This window comes from Scyliorhinus torazame, chromosome 14 (assembly GCF_047496885.1).
Source record: "Scyliorhinus torazame isolate Kashiwa2021f chromosome 14, sScyTor2.1, whole genome shotgun sequence".
NCBI lineage: Eukaryota > Metazoa > Chordata > Chondrichthyes > Carcharhiniformes > Scyliorhinidae > Scyliorhinus > Scyliorhinus torazame.
The window spans coordinates 47,067,174-47,084,624 of NC_092720.1; the positions used below are offsets into that span (position 1 = coordinate 47,067,174).

Genomic DNA, 17,451 nt, shown 5'->3' on the forward strand with positions numbered 1-17,451 from the left:
CCAGATTCCCCTTTGCCATCCCATGCCCCGACATGACGTCTGCCACCATCATTAAAGCCCTCAACACAATCTTCACTCCGTTTCGTTTCCCCGCCTACATCCACAGTGACAGGGGATTCTCATTCATGAGTGATGAGCTGCGTCAGTTCCTGCTCAGTAGGGGTATCGCCTCCAGCAGAACGACAAGCTATAACCCCCAGGGAAACTGACAGGTAGAAAGGGAGAATGGGACAGTATGGAGGGCCGTCCAGCTGGCCCTATGGTCCAGAAACCACCTGGCCTCCTGCTGGCAGGAGGTCCTCCCTGATGCACTCCACTCCATTCGCTCATTACTCTGCACTGCCACGAACAATACACCCCATGAACGTCTTTTTGCCTTCCCCAGGAAGTCCACATCCGGGGTGTCGCTCCCGACTTGGCTCGCAGCTCCGGGAACCGTGCTTCTCCGTAAGCACGTCCAACTTCACAAGGCGGACACGTTGGTGGAGAGGGTGCACTTGCTCCATGCAAACCCCCAGTATGCCTACGTGGCGTTCCCCGATGGCCGCCAGGATACTGTCTCCCTCAGGGACCTGGCACCAGCAGGTTCCACCCCCACACCCCCTCCGCCCCCACCCTCCCCTTTCCCATCGCTCCCAACAGCACCCCCCACAGGGCCATCCGTCCCCCCCTACCCATGGCCGACGATGAAGAGGATTTCGACACGCTCCCAGAGTCACCATCGACCAGATCAACACCAACACCGCCGACACCACTGTGTCGCTCCCAGAGGAACATCAAGGCCCCGGACCGGCTAAACCTCTGACCGGTCCACCGGACATCAAAGGACATTTGTTTGCTCAAATCTTGTAAATATTAACTGATTGTTGTATATAGTTATCCACCACCCCCGCCGGACACAATTTTTAACCTGGGGTGAATGTGATAAACCACTGTTGCACCTGTATTAGGTGATGTACGGTATGACCTGTACTGCAGGTTCGCCGGTAGTCCCTGCCTGTATAAATATGCGTGTCCTCCAGCCAGCAGCCATTTCGCCAGCTGCTGTGGGAGGCCACACATCTGATAGCAATAAAGCCTCAGTTGGATTCAACAATCATCTTTGTCCAATTGATCGTGCCTCAGGGACCACTGGCAGAGCAGAGAGCCCTGGATGTGGTCAGCATCCGGGAGTTGAGGGAGATTGCAGGGGTGGACTTCGGTTGCCAGCGGGGAATTAAGACCCTGCTGAGTTGCGGTTCCCCATGAAACATGTGTGAACAGCTACCAACACCACCCCACCCCACACCACACCCACACAGCACTCGCCCCCCCCCCCCCCCACCCCCACAGCCCCCCCGACCCGAGGTCAAATCATGCGTCTTCCCTTGTGTCTTGCAGGATCTGCTGGAGATGGGGCGGGTCCAACGGCCAGAACGTCCCCTCGTGAGCCGAGCACCGACGATGAGAGCTGATCGGACGCCATCCTTCCACCCGAGAAGCAGGATACCCGGGAGCTTGAGTCTGAGGATGACACTGATTTCCCTTCACAGTTGGCTCCTACACCCTCCACCATCCCAGATACACTCACCTCGGTTGGGCAATTCAGTGAAGAGGCTCCTGGGACATTCTCTGGTGCTCGCCACGCAGCTGATCCGCTACAGCAGGTGGAGTTAGGAACTCCCGAGTGTACGGACGGTCAGAGAGTGGGCCGATCCCAGGAACTAGCTGCCGTCCAGGTGGATGTCGGGATTCTGGAATGGACAGTCCCATCAATTGTGGAGCTGCAATCGCAGAGCCAGGGACTAAATGAGGGGTTGTCGGCAAGCATCCAGTGCCTGCAGGCACTGGTGGAGGAGCCCAACCGCGTGCAGGAGGAGGAAGTGGTGCCGATCAGATGTGCCACCCAGGCCGACACTTCACGGGTGCCGCCCGCGGTGGAGACATTGGGGACAATGGTTTTGACTATGGATCAGCATGTCCAAGGCCTGAGGCAATCTGTGCAGGCACTGGCTGAGGTCCAGGACAGGCAGCCGTGTGCTAGAGCCACCTGGAAATTGAGCGTGGCCAGTAAGAGACCATGGCTGAGAACGTCAACGGCATTTCCCAGGCACTGGCCAACGTGGCGCAGACACCTAGGGAGGTGGCCCAGTCCCAGAGGGAGATAACGCAGTCACTGGCTGATGTGGCAGGTGTGACACAAATCCAGAAGGTGGTGGCACAGTCAATGGGTGATGTGGTGCAGTCCCAGACAGCGATGGTCCACTCCCTGTGCTCCATGGCCGCCAGCAGACCCTAATCGAGACCAGAGCGGGCCTACAGGACTGGCAGTGCCAGGTAGCGGGGGAGCCTAAGGGCTTAGCTCCGCTCACACCCCTGTCTCATGGAGAAGCCTGGGGCCATCGGGCAGCCCGAGGGAGGACGAGGTGATGGGGCCCATGCCAGTGACTCCCCCAAGGGAGCTGTCGGAACACCACAGCACCTCTGACACCACCACCCTTCCTGTCCCTGGTGCATCTGGTGGGCAGCGGGCAGAACAGGATGGCATCACACCACCTGGGACACCCGAGGAGCAGCCGGGCCAATCCAGGCCCGGTCGCCCCAGAAGACGCCCACCAATAGGGACCCAGGTCGCAGTGCAGGAATCACAGCAGGCTGCCTCCACTCTTGCTGTACCGTCTGGGGATCCACCTAGATATAGTGTTAGGGCCCGTAAGGCTAGAAAGTTAGACACTAGTTAAGTTGGCACAGGTGAGAGCACAGATTAGTTATCGGGGCTGTCATAATATACACCAGTATATCATGGTACAGACACACACACTGATGGACACACAGTGGGACCGATCAACAAACACAACATCACAGCCAATCACCAGTTAGAGCACACGCACTATAAAGACAGGGGGCATCAGAGTTCCCGCTCATTCGAGCTGCAGCTTCCTAGTAGGACAGAGCTCACAGCCTGCAGAACAGACATTCACCATGTGCTGAGTGCATCGACTGGTTAGGACAAGGCAAAGGTCTTTAGTTAAAGCTAGTATTGTGTTACCCCACAGTGAGAGTATGTTAAACATTTAATGATTCAATAAAATAATGTTGCACTATTTCAAGTGTTGGTGACCTGTATGTGTTCCACGGATCCAGAGCGCCCAACACAACAGTAGCCATCCTACAAAAGGACGGCTGAGATGAGTCTTTCCCAGTAATCAGATTAACAGATAGGATCAGGTGTGAATCTCCTATTCATAGAAATAAATCAGCTGGATTATTGGGAGATCAATGAGGTACAAACATGTGAATGTCTAGGGACTGTCTTGGAATTTGATTGGGGCAGACAATCAAATGCACAAAAGGCAGCATCAAAATGGAAGAAAGATATAATGGCCTTGACCCTCGGAAGCAAGGAAGGGAGTTGGGAAGAGTTATAGAACAAAGAGATCTAGGAATACAGGTTCCTAGCTCCTTGAAGGTGGAGTTGCAGGTGGATAGCGTAGTGATGAAGGCATTCAGCATGCTAGGTTTTATTCGTCAGAATATTGAATACAGGAGTTGGGACGTCTTGTTGAAGTTGTAGAAGACATTGGGAAGACCACACATGGAATACTGTGTTCAGCTCTGGTCACCCTGTTATAGGAAGCATATTGTTACACTAGAAAGAGTGCAGAAGAGATTTACGAGGCTGCTACCAGACTTGATGGTCTGAGTTATAAGGAGAGGCTGGATAGGCTGGGACGTTTTTCCCTAGAGCGTAGGAGGCTTAGAGGTGATCTTATAGATCCAGGGCGCCCAACACAACATGACACCAGGAGTTGAGGGATATTAGCACTTCTTAGACCTACCTGCAAGTGATCTGCCTTCCGCCAGCATTCCATCATCCTGCAACATGGACAACATCAGCCCACCACCGCTGCTCCGCATCGCCGGCAACCTCGGGGCCAACTGGAAGATATTCAAACAGCGCTTCCAGCTCTTCCTTGAGGCCACAGACAGGGAGGACGCCTCGGATACCAGGAAGATTGCTCGCCTCCTATCCACGGCCGGGGACCATGCCATCCACATTTTCAATTCTCTACTTTGCGGATGATGAAGATAAAATAAAGTTCAAGACGGTCCTCCTCAAGTTTGAAACTCACTGCAGCGTAGAGGTGAATGAAAGTTTCGAGCGCTACGTGTTCCAACAGCGTTTGCAGGGTAAGGATGAACCTTTCCAATCCTTTCTCATTCACCTCCGCATCCTTGCGCAGTCTTGCAGCTACGGGCCCACCTCCGACTCCATGATACGCGACCAGATCGTTTACGGTGTTCAGTCGGACCCCCTACGACAGCAGCTCCTCAAAGTAAAGCAGCTCACCCTAGCGACCATCATTGAGACCTGTGTCCTATACGAAAACGCCACGAGTCGGTATTCCTACATCCAAGCGGCTGAAATGGCGCGGCAAGGTCCCCATGAGGCGGAACGGGTCCAAGCAATTGAGCAACTCCAGGGCCTCAGCCTGGATGAGGGCGGCCATTTTGCGCGCTTTTCGCGGACTCCCGCGCTTGTGCGCACCAAACGAGGGGCGGCGACGTCGAAGAACGTAATGCGCAGGCGTGCACCACACACGACCGCACCGCGCATGCGCGGTGGCGCAGTGAACGTGCTGATGCTACGACGTGCGGCAACTGTGGCTCCGCCCATTTAAAATGGCAATGCCCTGCCAAATCTCGACAATGCCTGAGATGTGGCAGGCTTGGCCATTATGCTGCCTTCTGCCGAACAGTTCAGCCTGCCAATTCATATCGCCTCAGCCAGCCTCGCAGGAATGTCCGGACAATTCAATCCACGGTCACCGAGTCCGATGTGGACCTCCCACACAACAGTGACACCGAGGACCTGAAGGAGCCTTTTCGAGTTGGTATCGTGACAAAAAACAGGGTGTCCCCGAAGCAAAGACACCAGCCGCTGTCGGTATACAGCATCGATCCAGACGATGAGTGGTGTGCCACCCTGATGGTCAACCAGAAGTCATCGCCCACCTCAGAGACTTAATTTGTGAACTTTGTGAACTTATAGACTTTCTGAATTGTTCTGTTCTTCCGTTTGATCGTTTACATGGTTTGTATATAGTGTTCATCTCATTATTCTTGTTGCATACTGTTTTTCTGCACCAGGCGCCTTCCCATGTAAATAGCTTAGTTCTCCTGTATATAGTCCTGTAAATATGTCTTTCGCACACACGTAGTTAGGGACATTCTCACCATACACTATTTATTGCCACACATGTACATTCTTTTATAAAAGGGGGGATGTCATAATATACACCAGTATATCATGGTGCAGACACACACACTGATGGACACACAGTGGGACCAATCAACACACACAACATCGCAGCCAATCACCAGTTAGAGCACACGCACTATAAAGACATGGGGCAGCAGAGTTCCCGCTCATTCGAGCTGCAGCTTCCTAGTAGGACAGAGCTCACAGCCTGCAGCACAAACATTCACCATGTGCTGAGTGCATCGACTGGTTAGGACAAGGCAAAGGTCTTTAGTTAAAGCTAATATCGTGTTAACCCACAGTGAGATTATGTTAAACAGTTAATGACTCAATAAAATAGCGTTGCACTATTTCAAGTGTCGGTGACCAGCATGTGTTCCACGGATCCAGAGCGCCCAACACAACGGGTTAGGGCACAAATCTGCATATACAGTGTCGCATTAAACACATGTTCACACTGTTACAACCTGCCTCAGTACTCAGTCAGATGGGTGAGAGTGGTGGGCTGGTTTGGGCTGGCCAGGGAGAGGATGCAAGCGGGGGAATGGGCGGACGTTGTGGGTGACCTGGGCTCCCCGCCCTTCCCCCCCCCGCCCCCCCCCCCCCCCGACTGTCCCCACCACCATCACCCCAGGCATTCGATGGGATCATGTGATGGAATGGCCAGCTCGCATGCAGGGATTACCCAGGTGGAAAGTGCTACCGTGGGCAGGAGTGAGACATCGCAGAGTGGGTTGTCATCATCCTCCATCCCATTGACCAGACCTGCGGTTAATGCCAACCCAGGGCCTGCACCCCATACTGCGGCAGGTTTTCAGGCGAGGGGGTGGCTGTGTGTGTGTGTGTGTGTGAGATACGGTGTTTGTGCCCGGGCCAGTTCCCCACCCCTCGCCCCCGCCTTGTTGGTGAACCTGGAGCCGATCAGAGCATCCCATGTGCATTTGCCCTGGCGCACATGTTGTGCGGCCTCCCATGTCTGCCTGGGCCTCATGTTCTGCCCATTGTCCCTCTTCCCCGCATCCTCCTAGTCAGATGAGGACTGGCATTCCTCCTCCTCCAGCACATCGCCCCTCTGCTGCGTGACGTTGTGCAGGGCGAAGCAGGCCTCCACGATCTGGGCGACCCTCTCAGCATCATTCTGGAGAGCCCCTCCAGAGCAGTGAACCACATCTTCAGGAGGCCGAAGCACTTGCTCGATCGCGCTCCTGGTTGCTGTATTGGCGTCGTTGTGGTGGGTCCCCACATCGGTCTGTGGCGTCCGGATAGGCATCATCAGCCATGACCACAGTAGATACCCCCTGTCGCCCATCAGCCAAACCCCCAGCCTCTCGAACATGTCAGAATTGTCGAGTGTACCAGGATGAAGGCGTCGTGCACACTGCCGGGCTATCGGATGCAGACGTGCATGATGTGTAGCTGATAGTCACAAATCAGCTGCATGTTCATCAAGTGGAACCCCTTTTGCTTTGTGTAGAACAGCCTGTCATCTGCAGGTGCTTGTGGGGTGACATGTATCCCCTGGACCCGCGGCGAACCCAGCTGCCCGGGCATCCTGGTGGGCTTGGTTCACATTGAAGGGGATGTATTGAGTCGTCTGGGCATATAGGGCATGCGTTACGTCACAGATGCACTTGTGCACTGAGGTCAGTGAGATCCCAGACAGGTCCCCACTCGGCACCTGGAAGGACACTGTGGCATAAAGGTTCAGGCCGACCGTCACCTTGACGGACACCAGGAGCAGGTGTCCTCACTCATACCCCTGCGGTGCCAGGTGTGCCATCTTCCGGCAGATGTGTCTCTGCTGCTCAGCTTGAGTCTTCAATAGCATGCCCGGTCCGGCAGATCCTCAAATGACTGGTGCTGCCGGTATACGCGAGGCCTCGTGCAGCGCCTCCTTTGCAGCACCTCCTCCTTAGTCTGTTGGACTCTTCATCCTGTGCAGCTACCTCCTGTTCCTCTGCAGCACGCTCCGCTACTGCAGCTTCCTCCTCCTCGGACAGCGCCAGCTCGTACAGCCACAGGTCATCCCCAGGATTGTGGTGACCAACAGGAAGGCGGCGATTGCTGGTTGAATTCCAATATCCATTGTCTGCAGGGCGTAAAAGGCTGACATGTTAACATGCTGTGTACCCCTGTGCTCAACCATGTCCACTGGACTACATGGTTGGGCACAGGTGGCTCTGCGGACTCCATCCCCACATGCCCCCCCAAGCCCTGCACTCCTGGCCATGGCGGTGGCCAGTACCATGGGGGCCTCTTGCCCTGGTGCTTACCCTGATGTCAGGGGTACCGTCATATGGCACTGCCCTTGCCAGTGGTACACTCTGCGGCCTCTGCTTGGCACCCCAGTAGTGCTACAGTGGCCGTTGCCCTTGGCTGGGCAGCCTGATGCCCCACCAGCAGGTGGCGCCAGGTGGGGGGAATGGCGGAGGATGGGGTGCAGGGATGGGGGAGTGGGGGCACCCATACGGCCGGTGTCACTCTGCAGAACCAGGGGTCAAGGTGGGTGGTCACTGGGGTGCACAACCAGATGGCTGCCTTGCAGGCCGCGGTAGTGGCAGTCTGTGCTTGGGCACTGCCACAGTCCCATAGGGGGGGTCACCTCATATCTCGGCCTGCTCCCCGTCAACCCCCACACCAGTCAGCCCGGCCAGTGTCCTGCCCGGCAGAGCATGGTCGCACCTCTCTGTGCCCTACCTCCTCTCTCTCCCTCATCAGCCATGGCGCCGGTTTCACAATTTTCAAAAACACAGGTGAACCGTGCTGTCGGGAAGTTGGCCCTTCAGAGGCAGAGAATCACGGAGGCCCCGGGGAATACTGGGTTGGGCCAGCTAGTAACATGCAAATGGTGTTTACTGGATGTGCGTTCAGGACCGCATTGACGCCGTTGTCGAGGTTCCGGAGAATTGCAATTTGCTGTTAAATCGGCACCCACCCCGATTTCCCCCAATCTTATTTTCCAATTTCGGCGTCAGCCAACTGAGAATCCTGCCCAGCGTGTCTGCGTTGGCTGCTATGGTTTGCATTTTGACAGCAGATCAATGGCTATATTTCCAGTGACCATAAGATCACCAATCTTGATCTGTCTCCTTCAACTTTGTTGGATGGGTGGAACGAGTATGGGGGGAACGGAGGTGGGGTTCGGGTGGTGATGCAGGTTGGTGGTGATGGGGATGAAGGTGATGGTGGCGGGGCAGGGTGCTATGGTCGGGCAGGGTGAGGGTGTTGGCAGTAGTAGACTCTTGCGGGGGGGGGGGGGGGGGGGGGGGGGGGGAACAGTTTGAAATGTTTGTTATAAGAAATTATGTAATTGAAGGGGCAAAATATAATAAATGAGTTTGTATGAATGAGAATGTTTAAAAAATAAAGTCTGCAATAGACACTTCGAACCTTATTTTACTTAGTCTCAGCATGGATCCTGAGGTATACCCTGGTGGATGCTGGGTGAGTTTGCATGGAAGATATAAGGCAAAAAAGGGTGAAGTAAAATAATGATAAGTGAGGGCATGGGTTAGCTTGAGTTGACATTGCGTTGGTATTGCGGCTATAAATGACCATGGGATGGGTTGCTGTCTGGTTGCCCGAAGCAAAAATCAAGCTGAAAGTCGTTCCCCTTCAGAAGAGAAATGTTTAAATTGAATTCTGTTCAATTGATGTGGGATATTGATAGGTGTGGGCCGGGATCTCCGACTCTGCGCCGGGGGAAGGCGCAACTCCTGCCCCGACGCCGGCTTCCGTATTCTCCGGCGCCGTTTTTCGTTTGCCGGCAGGATCGCCGCCACGCCAGTCGGGGGCCGTTGACAGCGGCCCCCCGGCAATTCACCGGGCCCCGATGGGCCGACAAGTTTTGCACAGTCCCGCCAGCGTGGATTACTCACCTCACACGCGGCGGGAACTGGAAGGTAAGTGTGCGGGGGCCGTCCTGGAGGGGGGCCAGGGGGATCCGACCCCAGGGGGGCCTCCCACTGTGGCCTGGCCCGCGATCGGGGCCTACCGATCGGCAGGTGGACTAGTTCCGTGGGGGCCTAGTTTACTCCGTGCTGGGTCCCTGTAGGGCTCTGCCATATTGCCCGTGGGCCGGCACGGAGAAGGGAAATGGCGGGAAAAACGCCGGCCGTTTCTCGCATGCGTGGAAATACGCCAGCCGTCTGCGCATGCGTGAACTCGCGCGGTCTGTTTGGCGCCGGCTGGAGCTGCGGGAACCATTCTGGCGGCAACCTAGCCTCCTAGAACGGGGAGAATTCCTCACTTTCGGGGGCTGTGGACGCCAGAGTGGCTGGAGCCGGTTTTCACGCCATAGCCCCATTATTGGAGAATCCTGCCTGTGATGTCAGCAGTTGAGTAGCAGGGGTGATTTTAACTGCCTACCCACCCAGCTTCTGAGCAGGTGGGATTAGAATCAGAATTTATAACTCTTGCTCTTTTTCCACAATAATGTAATGTTCTGAAGACCATTTGATTATCTCTGTAAATTTATTCTGATTACCTTCAACCTAATTCTTAGCTGTAAATGCATATATTGTACAGCATCAAAAACACTAACCTGTGGTGTTCCTATAGTCTGAGTTTCTGTTAAGCATACCAGTGGACTTTCCAGATTCATAGCGCATGAGCTGAAATTGTACTAATCAATAGAGCTGGAGGAAGAGGAGTTTCTAAGGATACCGGTATTCACTTGGATTTGTTTACTGTCATGTGTACCGAGGTACAGTGAAAAGTATTTTTCTGCGAGCAGCTCAACAGATCATTAAGTACATGAAAAGAAAAGGAAATAAAAGAAAATACATAATAGGGCAACACAAGGTACACAATGTAACTACATAAACACCGACATTGGGTGAAGCATACAGGGGTGTAGTGTTAATGAGGTCAGTCCATAAGAGGGTCGTTTAGGAGTCTGGTAACAGTGGGGAAGAAGCTGTTTCTGAGTCTTTCTCAGTGCGTGTTCTCAGACTTTTGTATCTCCTGCCCGATGGGAGAAGTTGGAAGAGTGAGTACGCCGGGTGGGAGGGGTCTTTGATTATGCTGCCTGCTTTCCCCAGGCAGCGGGAGGTGTAGATGGAGTCAATGGATGGGAGGCAGGTTCGTGTGATGGACTGGGCGGTGTTCACAACTCTCTGATGTTTCTTGTGGTGCTGGGCCGAGCAGTTGCCATACCAGGCTGTGAAGCAGCCAATAGGATGCTTTCTATAGTGCATCTGTAAAAGTTGGTAAAAGTTCATGTGGACATGCCGAATTTCCTTAGTTTCCTGAGGAAGTTGAGACACTGTTGTGCTTTCTTGGTGAAGACTAAAGAAGTTGAATGTTTTTCATTTGCCAAAGTTATGGAACATTATGGAACAGAATGGATGATACTGCAGTTTGGCCTAATGTGGAGCAGGCATCATTTACTTGGTTATTTTGTGATCTATTCCTTCAGGTACCTTGGATCACTCGACAAACTGGAAACAAAAAGGGCATCAAGGAAGAGAGATGTGCAGCAGGTTGGTGAAAGCTCATACACATATTCTGCAGTGTGTAACGTTCACTGCACTTGCACAGATAGTTAAATAATACCAAGAGGATAATGGCACCATAATCATCTAACTTCATGGTTCAAATTGATATTTTAGTGGTAATTTTTAGTTTTGGGAAGATGACATTTGTAAGGGTAGGATAATTAAATACTGGACTTTAGAAATTGCCGGGAAGTCTCAAATAATGGTGGTTCAAAGAATTCCATGTGTACTTATGGAATCAGAGTTAGAAGAGTGAAAGCAATAAAAATGCCATGTGACCTTCATTCTTCCAGGGGACTGCAGACAGCAAGTCTGAGAAGAATTTCCCTTACTTCCTTAGAAATTTTAATTATTCAGGTGGATCGCAGAATCAAAAGGTTTGCTTTTGAAGCTAAATATTAATTAATCTAAAACTCTATTGGTTACCTCAGCTATTATTAGTTGCCTTTGAAATGAGTAATTCAAGGGTGAAGCCTTTGCAAGAATTCTGGCAAGTGTCTGTGGGATTTTTCCAGGAGATCTTTGGGGTTGGAGCTGAAAACAACCACACTAGTGGAGGTAAACCCTGAGTCCAGAGAAAGAAAGAATCCACTAAGGGCTGAAATGCATCTCTGGACCAGAAGCAAAATGGCTATCAGAAATCACTGGTCGTTCTACGTTGGAGGCAATAAGCAAGATTGCAGTGAATGCTAAATTTGAGCTGAGAAGTTCACAGTCATGAGATTTTGAAGGGTAATTAGATGTATCACTTAGTCAAAAGCTAATGGAAGGATCCCCATGTAATTGCACACCTCGGGGAATAGCTTGAAAACTGAGGGGAAATCAAATTGAATGTCAGAGGATTGTGACGTACCTTTGTCTGCGTGGGTTTTCCCGTGTCTGCGTGGCTTTCCTCCGGGTGCTCCGGTTTCCTCCCACAGTCCAAAGACGTGCAGGTTAGATGGATTGCCCATGATAAATTGCCCTTAGTGACCAAAAAAATGTTTAGGAGCGGTTATTGGGTTCCGGGGATAGGGTGGAAGTGAGGGCTTAAGTGGGTCGGAGCAGACTTGATGGGCCGAATAGCCTCCTCCTGCACTGTACGTTCTATGATCTATGTCTTGGTCCCAGGAAAATGAATGAAGCATAAACAACCTGATATGCAGCGAAAGACACTATGCGGACAAGTCAAAACAAAAAAGGGTTCAGTTGAGAATTTTAGTCTAATGTATTGTTAGGAAAACAAAGGTATCTTTAACAGATTTACATTTGTATTGGTAAACATTAGAAATAAAGTATAGTTTTAAGTGTGTTTAATTTAATGTTTCTGTGCTACGAAGGATAAAACCTATAGTTAGATTCGCGCTGGACATGTCAGGGTTGGTTAAGTTCCAACTGTTTTTCCATTGTGCTTAGAGGGGGTGAAGAATAAATAAACCAGCAGTGGTTGCTTAGCAACTGGGGCCTTGTAAGGGAGAGAAGCATTTAAGTTTTGTTCAGCTAATTTGTGGGCAGTTGAAGATATGTAATGAGAGAGAATGCAGCTCTTATAGCTCTGCTAGAAGCAATTAGCTTAGAAGGCTAAAGAGGGAACATCTCTCAGGTTTGCTAGACAAAAAAACCCACAGCAGGGCAGCATGATGGCGCAGTGGATAGCACTGCTGCCTCACGGCGCCGAGGTCCCAGGTTCGATCCCGGCTCTGGGTCACTGTCCGTGTGGAGTTTGCACATTCTCCCTGTGTTGCGTGGGTCTCGCCCCCACAATCCAAAGATGTGCAGGTTAGGTGGATTGGCCACGCTAAATTGTCCCTTAATTGGAAAAAATGAATTGGGTACTCTAAATTTTTTAAAACCCACAGCATGGAGTAATGGTTAAGAAAACAAGTGTAAAGATCTGAAGGTCAGTTAGTTAAGGAAATTAGAGAAATGAAGAAAGGTTTCGAAGAAGCCTGAGGTTAAAATGTGCTAGAACAGAGAACTATTCAGTAAAGTCACAGAGAGTTGAAAAGGTATTGGCTCGTGTGAGGCCAGAAAGATATCTGAAGTGATTTCAGGTTTATGAGATTTTACTACAGCCTGTGGACCGTGAGTTGAAATCATTATGGAAATCGGTGCCTGGATCCCGGAGTTTGTGTAAAAGCATTTAAGACAAAGGAAACCTAAAATAGTGTGATGTAAAATCTGGGACAAGATTCAATGTTAAAAGTGGAGTGGAAGCTTAGGTTAAAAGAGTCATTTGCATAACCTGCTCCGGATTTCGGAATGCAAACCGCTAATGAAAAGCATTATTATGAGAAAAGATTTTGAAACCTGTTTTTGGGAGTGAAGTTTGGAAACTCACCTGTGGTAAACATCGGGGGGGAGTCTGAGGAGAAATTCATAGATACTAACTTGAATTCAGAGTGGAGTGTGTGTATTTGACCAGAGCTAATCTGTGCGCTTAAAAGAGACTTTGTGCTAATGGGACCATTTTATCTTAAGATATACTTTGTAATGGTCATCTTAAAATTGCTGCATATTTGTGAAGCTAAGAGGTAGTAACGGTGTATTGGATCATAATCCAATTTTTTCATTTAATAAAAAAATTCTTGTTGTTAAAACTAATTAGCAATCCTGTGACCCTGGGCGAGATTCTCCACCCCCACGCCGAAGTGGCCGCGCCATCGTGAACGCCGTCGAGGTTCACGATGGCGCGGAACGGCCCCGGTCCCGACCGATTCAGGCCCTGACAATGGGCCAGTATCGGGGCCGCGCCATCTACCTGCGCCAGGCTTTGTCGCCCGCGTAAAAGCGGCGCCGCATAGATGACGTTATCCGCGCGTGCGCGGGTTGGCCGCGGAAGGAAGGAGGTCCTCCTTCAGAGAGGACGGCCCGACGATCGGTGGGCACCGATCGCGGGCCACCCCACATTCAAGGTGAAGCCCGGTGCAGGATCCCCCTAGCCCCCCCACAGGCCGCCCCCCCAGCGTTCACGCACCGCCCACGACTGCAGCGACTAGGTGTGGATGGCGCCGGGGAAACCCGCCGTTTTGGCCTGGCCGCTCAGCCCATCCGGGCCTCAGAATCGCGGGGGTGCCGGAGAATCGCCATTTTGGGTATCTCCAGCGATTCTCCGGCCTGCGAAACTCGACCAGCCCGTTCCCGCCGCTTGCGTGAATCGCGTGAGGGCGTCGGACCGGCGTCCCCGGAAATTTCGGCGGCCCAGGCGATTCTCCCAACCGGCGTGGGAGTGGAGAATCACGCCCCCTGTTCCTACATGTTTTAGAAAAAAAGGTAAAAGTTATGGGGCGTGATTCAGTGACCGTGTTACACCCGGCGCTGATCCAGGTGAATTGCGCATGAGCCAAAACAGGCTCCGCGCCAGGCGTCGGGCCGATCACAAGTCACCCGACCTGCTCTGCCCAGCGAGATCTGGATTTAGCCCTCACTGGGCATGATTCGGATCTGCATGCCTGGATGCCGTATGCACAAAATGCCTGGGGGTCAATGGTCACGCCTGCGAGACCTCGCCAAGGCGCCGTTTCGCACTGGTTTCCACAAACGTGGACCAGGTGTGATGGCACGTTGGGAGTTATCACAAGCCATTAGAGAACCCCGGGTGGGCAAGAACATGGCAGGGTGATACCCTGGCATCCCCCAGCACCCGGGCACCTTGGCACCCAGCCTGGCATCCTGGAGGTGCCATCCTGGCACCCTGGTGGTGTCTGGATCGCTGCCAGGGTGCCAGGCTGGCAGTGCCAGGGTGCCCGGGTGCCAGATTGGTACTGCCAGAGATCGAGTCCGCAGTGGGCCTTTCCCATTGGAGGGGGCTGAGGAGGGGTACAAGAGGCCTCGACAAGTTAGGTGGGTGAAGGAGGGGTCAATAAATAGGGGTGAATAAAGCGGAGGAGGGACTAAAGAGGGGGTAGAGATCATGGCTTTTGGTCAAAATGGCACCCAATTTGGCCACGTACCAGTTGATCATGGGAGGAGATTTTAACTGTGTTCTGGAGCTGAGGGTGGATAGATCGAGCCCCAGGTCGATGGGTAGGGTACGAATGGCAAGGGAGCTGGGGGGGTTTATGGAGAGGATGGATATGGTGGATCCATGGCGCTTTCAGAACCCAGGGGGAAGGGAGTATTCTTTCTTTTCACACGTCCATAAGGATTGATTACTTTGTAGTGAGTCGGGAGATTTTCGTTGGGGTGGAGGGGGCAGAGTTTGCGGGGAAAGTTATCTCGGACCATGCACCCCACTGGCTGGATATTCAGTTCAGTACGGGACGAGAGCAGAGGCCGTGGGTTGTTGGCGGATGCAGGTTTTTGCGATAAGGTGCGGTTGGCGATTAGGGATTATGTGGAGTTCAATCAGAATGGGGAGGTGCCGGCGGGCATTTTTTGGGAAGCACTGAAGGCAGTGGTCCGGGGAGAAATTATCTCATTTACGGTTTGTGCGAATAAGGAAAGGAGAAGGATGAGCCGGTGCAGTTTAAGGTGGGGCACAGGGTGCATATGACTCGGGCGAGAATGAGTGGGTTCTTTCAGGGGTAGCAGATTAGGGTGAGAGGTGTGGGCGGGGGCCAGCGAATGATGCGCACATGTTTTGGGGTTGTGAAAAATTGGGAAAATTCTGGGCGGGAGTGTTCGCGGTCTTAGCCAGGAGGAGGGAGTGGACCCGGACCCTTTGGTGGCGATCTTTGGGGTTTCAGAGAAGCCAGAGCTCATGGAGAGGAGGAAGGCCGATGTCTTGGCCTTCACCTCCCTGATTGCCCGACTGGAGTGGCGGTCGGCATCACCACCGGGGGTAGCAGCATGGTTGGGTGACCTGTATGACTCCCTGCGGTTAGAGAAGATAAATTATGAGTTAAGGGGCTCAGCAGGGGAGTTTGAGAAAAGGTGGGGGATGTTTGTGACCGTGTTTGAGGAGCTGTTCATCGCAGGGGGGTGGGTGATGGGTAGGGGGGAGGTGAAAAAGGAGAAAATTCTGTACAACCTGTATAGTTGATTGTTGGGAAGAATGTTTACCGGGGTGTTTATTTGCTGTAACCTACTTTGATTCAAGTTTGAATAAAATGTGTTTAAAAAAGAAAATGGCAGCCAAATCTGCAAAGAGCCATCAGGAAATTGATGAAAGTGTGGTCTCAGCGGCGCGAAACTCCCCAAACACCCAAAAAAACAGTGAATAACAAGATGTATCTCAGTGCTGGAGTTGCCAAGCAACACCCCGCCAAATGCACCCAAAAGCGCACTTTAACCTTTCTCCGCTGATGGCCTTTTGAACCAGAGTTCAATTCTTGAATCTTCCCGTCCGGTTATAACATCAACTGGGATGGTAACAGTATAGGTGATTATGTTTTGCTTTTGACCTGAAGTATTCACCTCAGACAGTCGCCGAGACTTTACGGCAGTGTGCCGGGCTTTCCCACAGCGGATGCAACGATTCATTTAAATGCCCGTTGACATTGGCAGGACCAGAAGATCTTGCCAATGGGCCAGGCCTCCGGAACCAAATTCTGACCTGCAGGAGGCCATTTCTAAACGTCAAGTTCACAGAGTCATATGCTTTCCCATCTCTGTGCTCCCGACCCGGGAGAGTAATTCTGGGCATGCCTGGTAATGGCTGTTCCCCACAGTATTCTTTTGGCTGAATACAGTGAGATCACTATTCACAGCTGAAACAGAGATGTTTGAGTATTTATTTCTCTTTATTATTTCATGGGATGTGGGCATTGCTGGCTGGACCAGCATTTGTTGCCCATCCCTAATTGCGCTTGAACTGAGTGGCTTGCCAGACCATTTCAGAGGGAAGTTGCTGTGGGACCGGAGTCACATGTAGGCCAGACCAGGTAAGGATGGCAGATTTCTTTCTCTAAAGAACATTAATGAAGCTTCCACCGGCGAAGTGTAAAGTCCAGCCCTGAAGTATTCCCCAATCAGGCCTTACTTTTCATGGTACATTGAAGCTCAAAATTGTTTTTGAAGCTCATCATCATCATAGAATCAATTAATTTACAGTGCAGAAGGAGGCCATTCGGCCCATCGAGTCAGCACCTTGGAAAGCGCACCCTACCTAAGCCCACACCTCCACCCTATACCTGTAACCCAGTAAACCCACCTACCCTTTTTGGACACTAAGGGCAATTTATCATGGTCAATCCACCTAACCGGCACATCTTTGAACTGTTGGAGAAAACCGGAGCACCCGGAAGAAACCCACGCAGACACAGGGAGAATGTGCAGACTCCGCACAGACAGTGATCCAAGCCGGGAATCGAACCCGGGACCCGGGAGCTGTGAAGCAATTGTGCTACCGTGCCGTCCTTTTTTGTTTAACATTCAGAAGATAAATTTTAATGCACGACTTGAAAAACACTGTGGTTGAAAAGAATTTCTCTTTGCTAGTTAACTGTTTCCAGAATCAGTTATGTTTCACACTAATTAGAGCTTTTGACTTTTTTTTAGATTAAAGCTATCATTATAGTGTAGATTAAAGGATGTAGTTAAATTGCAGGTTTTAACAAATGCATCCGAAAGGAATAGTTTTATATTTAGTGAGGAGCTAAATTGAAGTACAAAGCTGTACAGTGTTGGACACCACCAAGGCCGAAAAGGTGATGAGACCCAAATAACAATTAATTGCTTGGTGACACTAAGCCAAGGTTCCAAATCTATGAGATTTAAGGTGGAAGAAGTTTTATTATTTTGTGCTCTAAGAAAAGGGTAAATTACAGATCAATCTGAGACTACAGTATG

The 17,451-nt window shown here is 51.6% G+C and overlaps 1 protein-coding gene across 4 annotated transcripts in view; it reads left to right on the forward strand.

Annotated features, from left to right (window-relative positions):
- Nucleotides 1–17,451, forward strand: part of LOC140389291 (palmitoyltransferase ZDHHC5-B-like) — a 95,326-nt gene that overhangs the window by 58,031 nt on the left and 19,844 nt on the right. For all 4 annotated transcript variants that reach the window (XM_072473470.1, XM_072473472.1, XM_072473471.1 and 1 more), the window contains exon 7: nucleotides 10,662–10,725. In XM_072473470.1, the coding sequence (XP_072329571.1) occupies nucleotides 10,662–10,725 (64 nt within the window). The remainder of the gene's footprint in view (nucleotides 1–10,661; nucleotides 10,726–17,451) is intronic.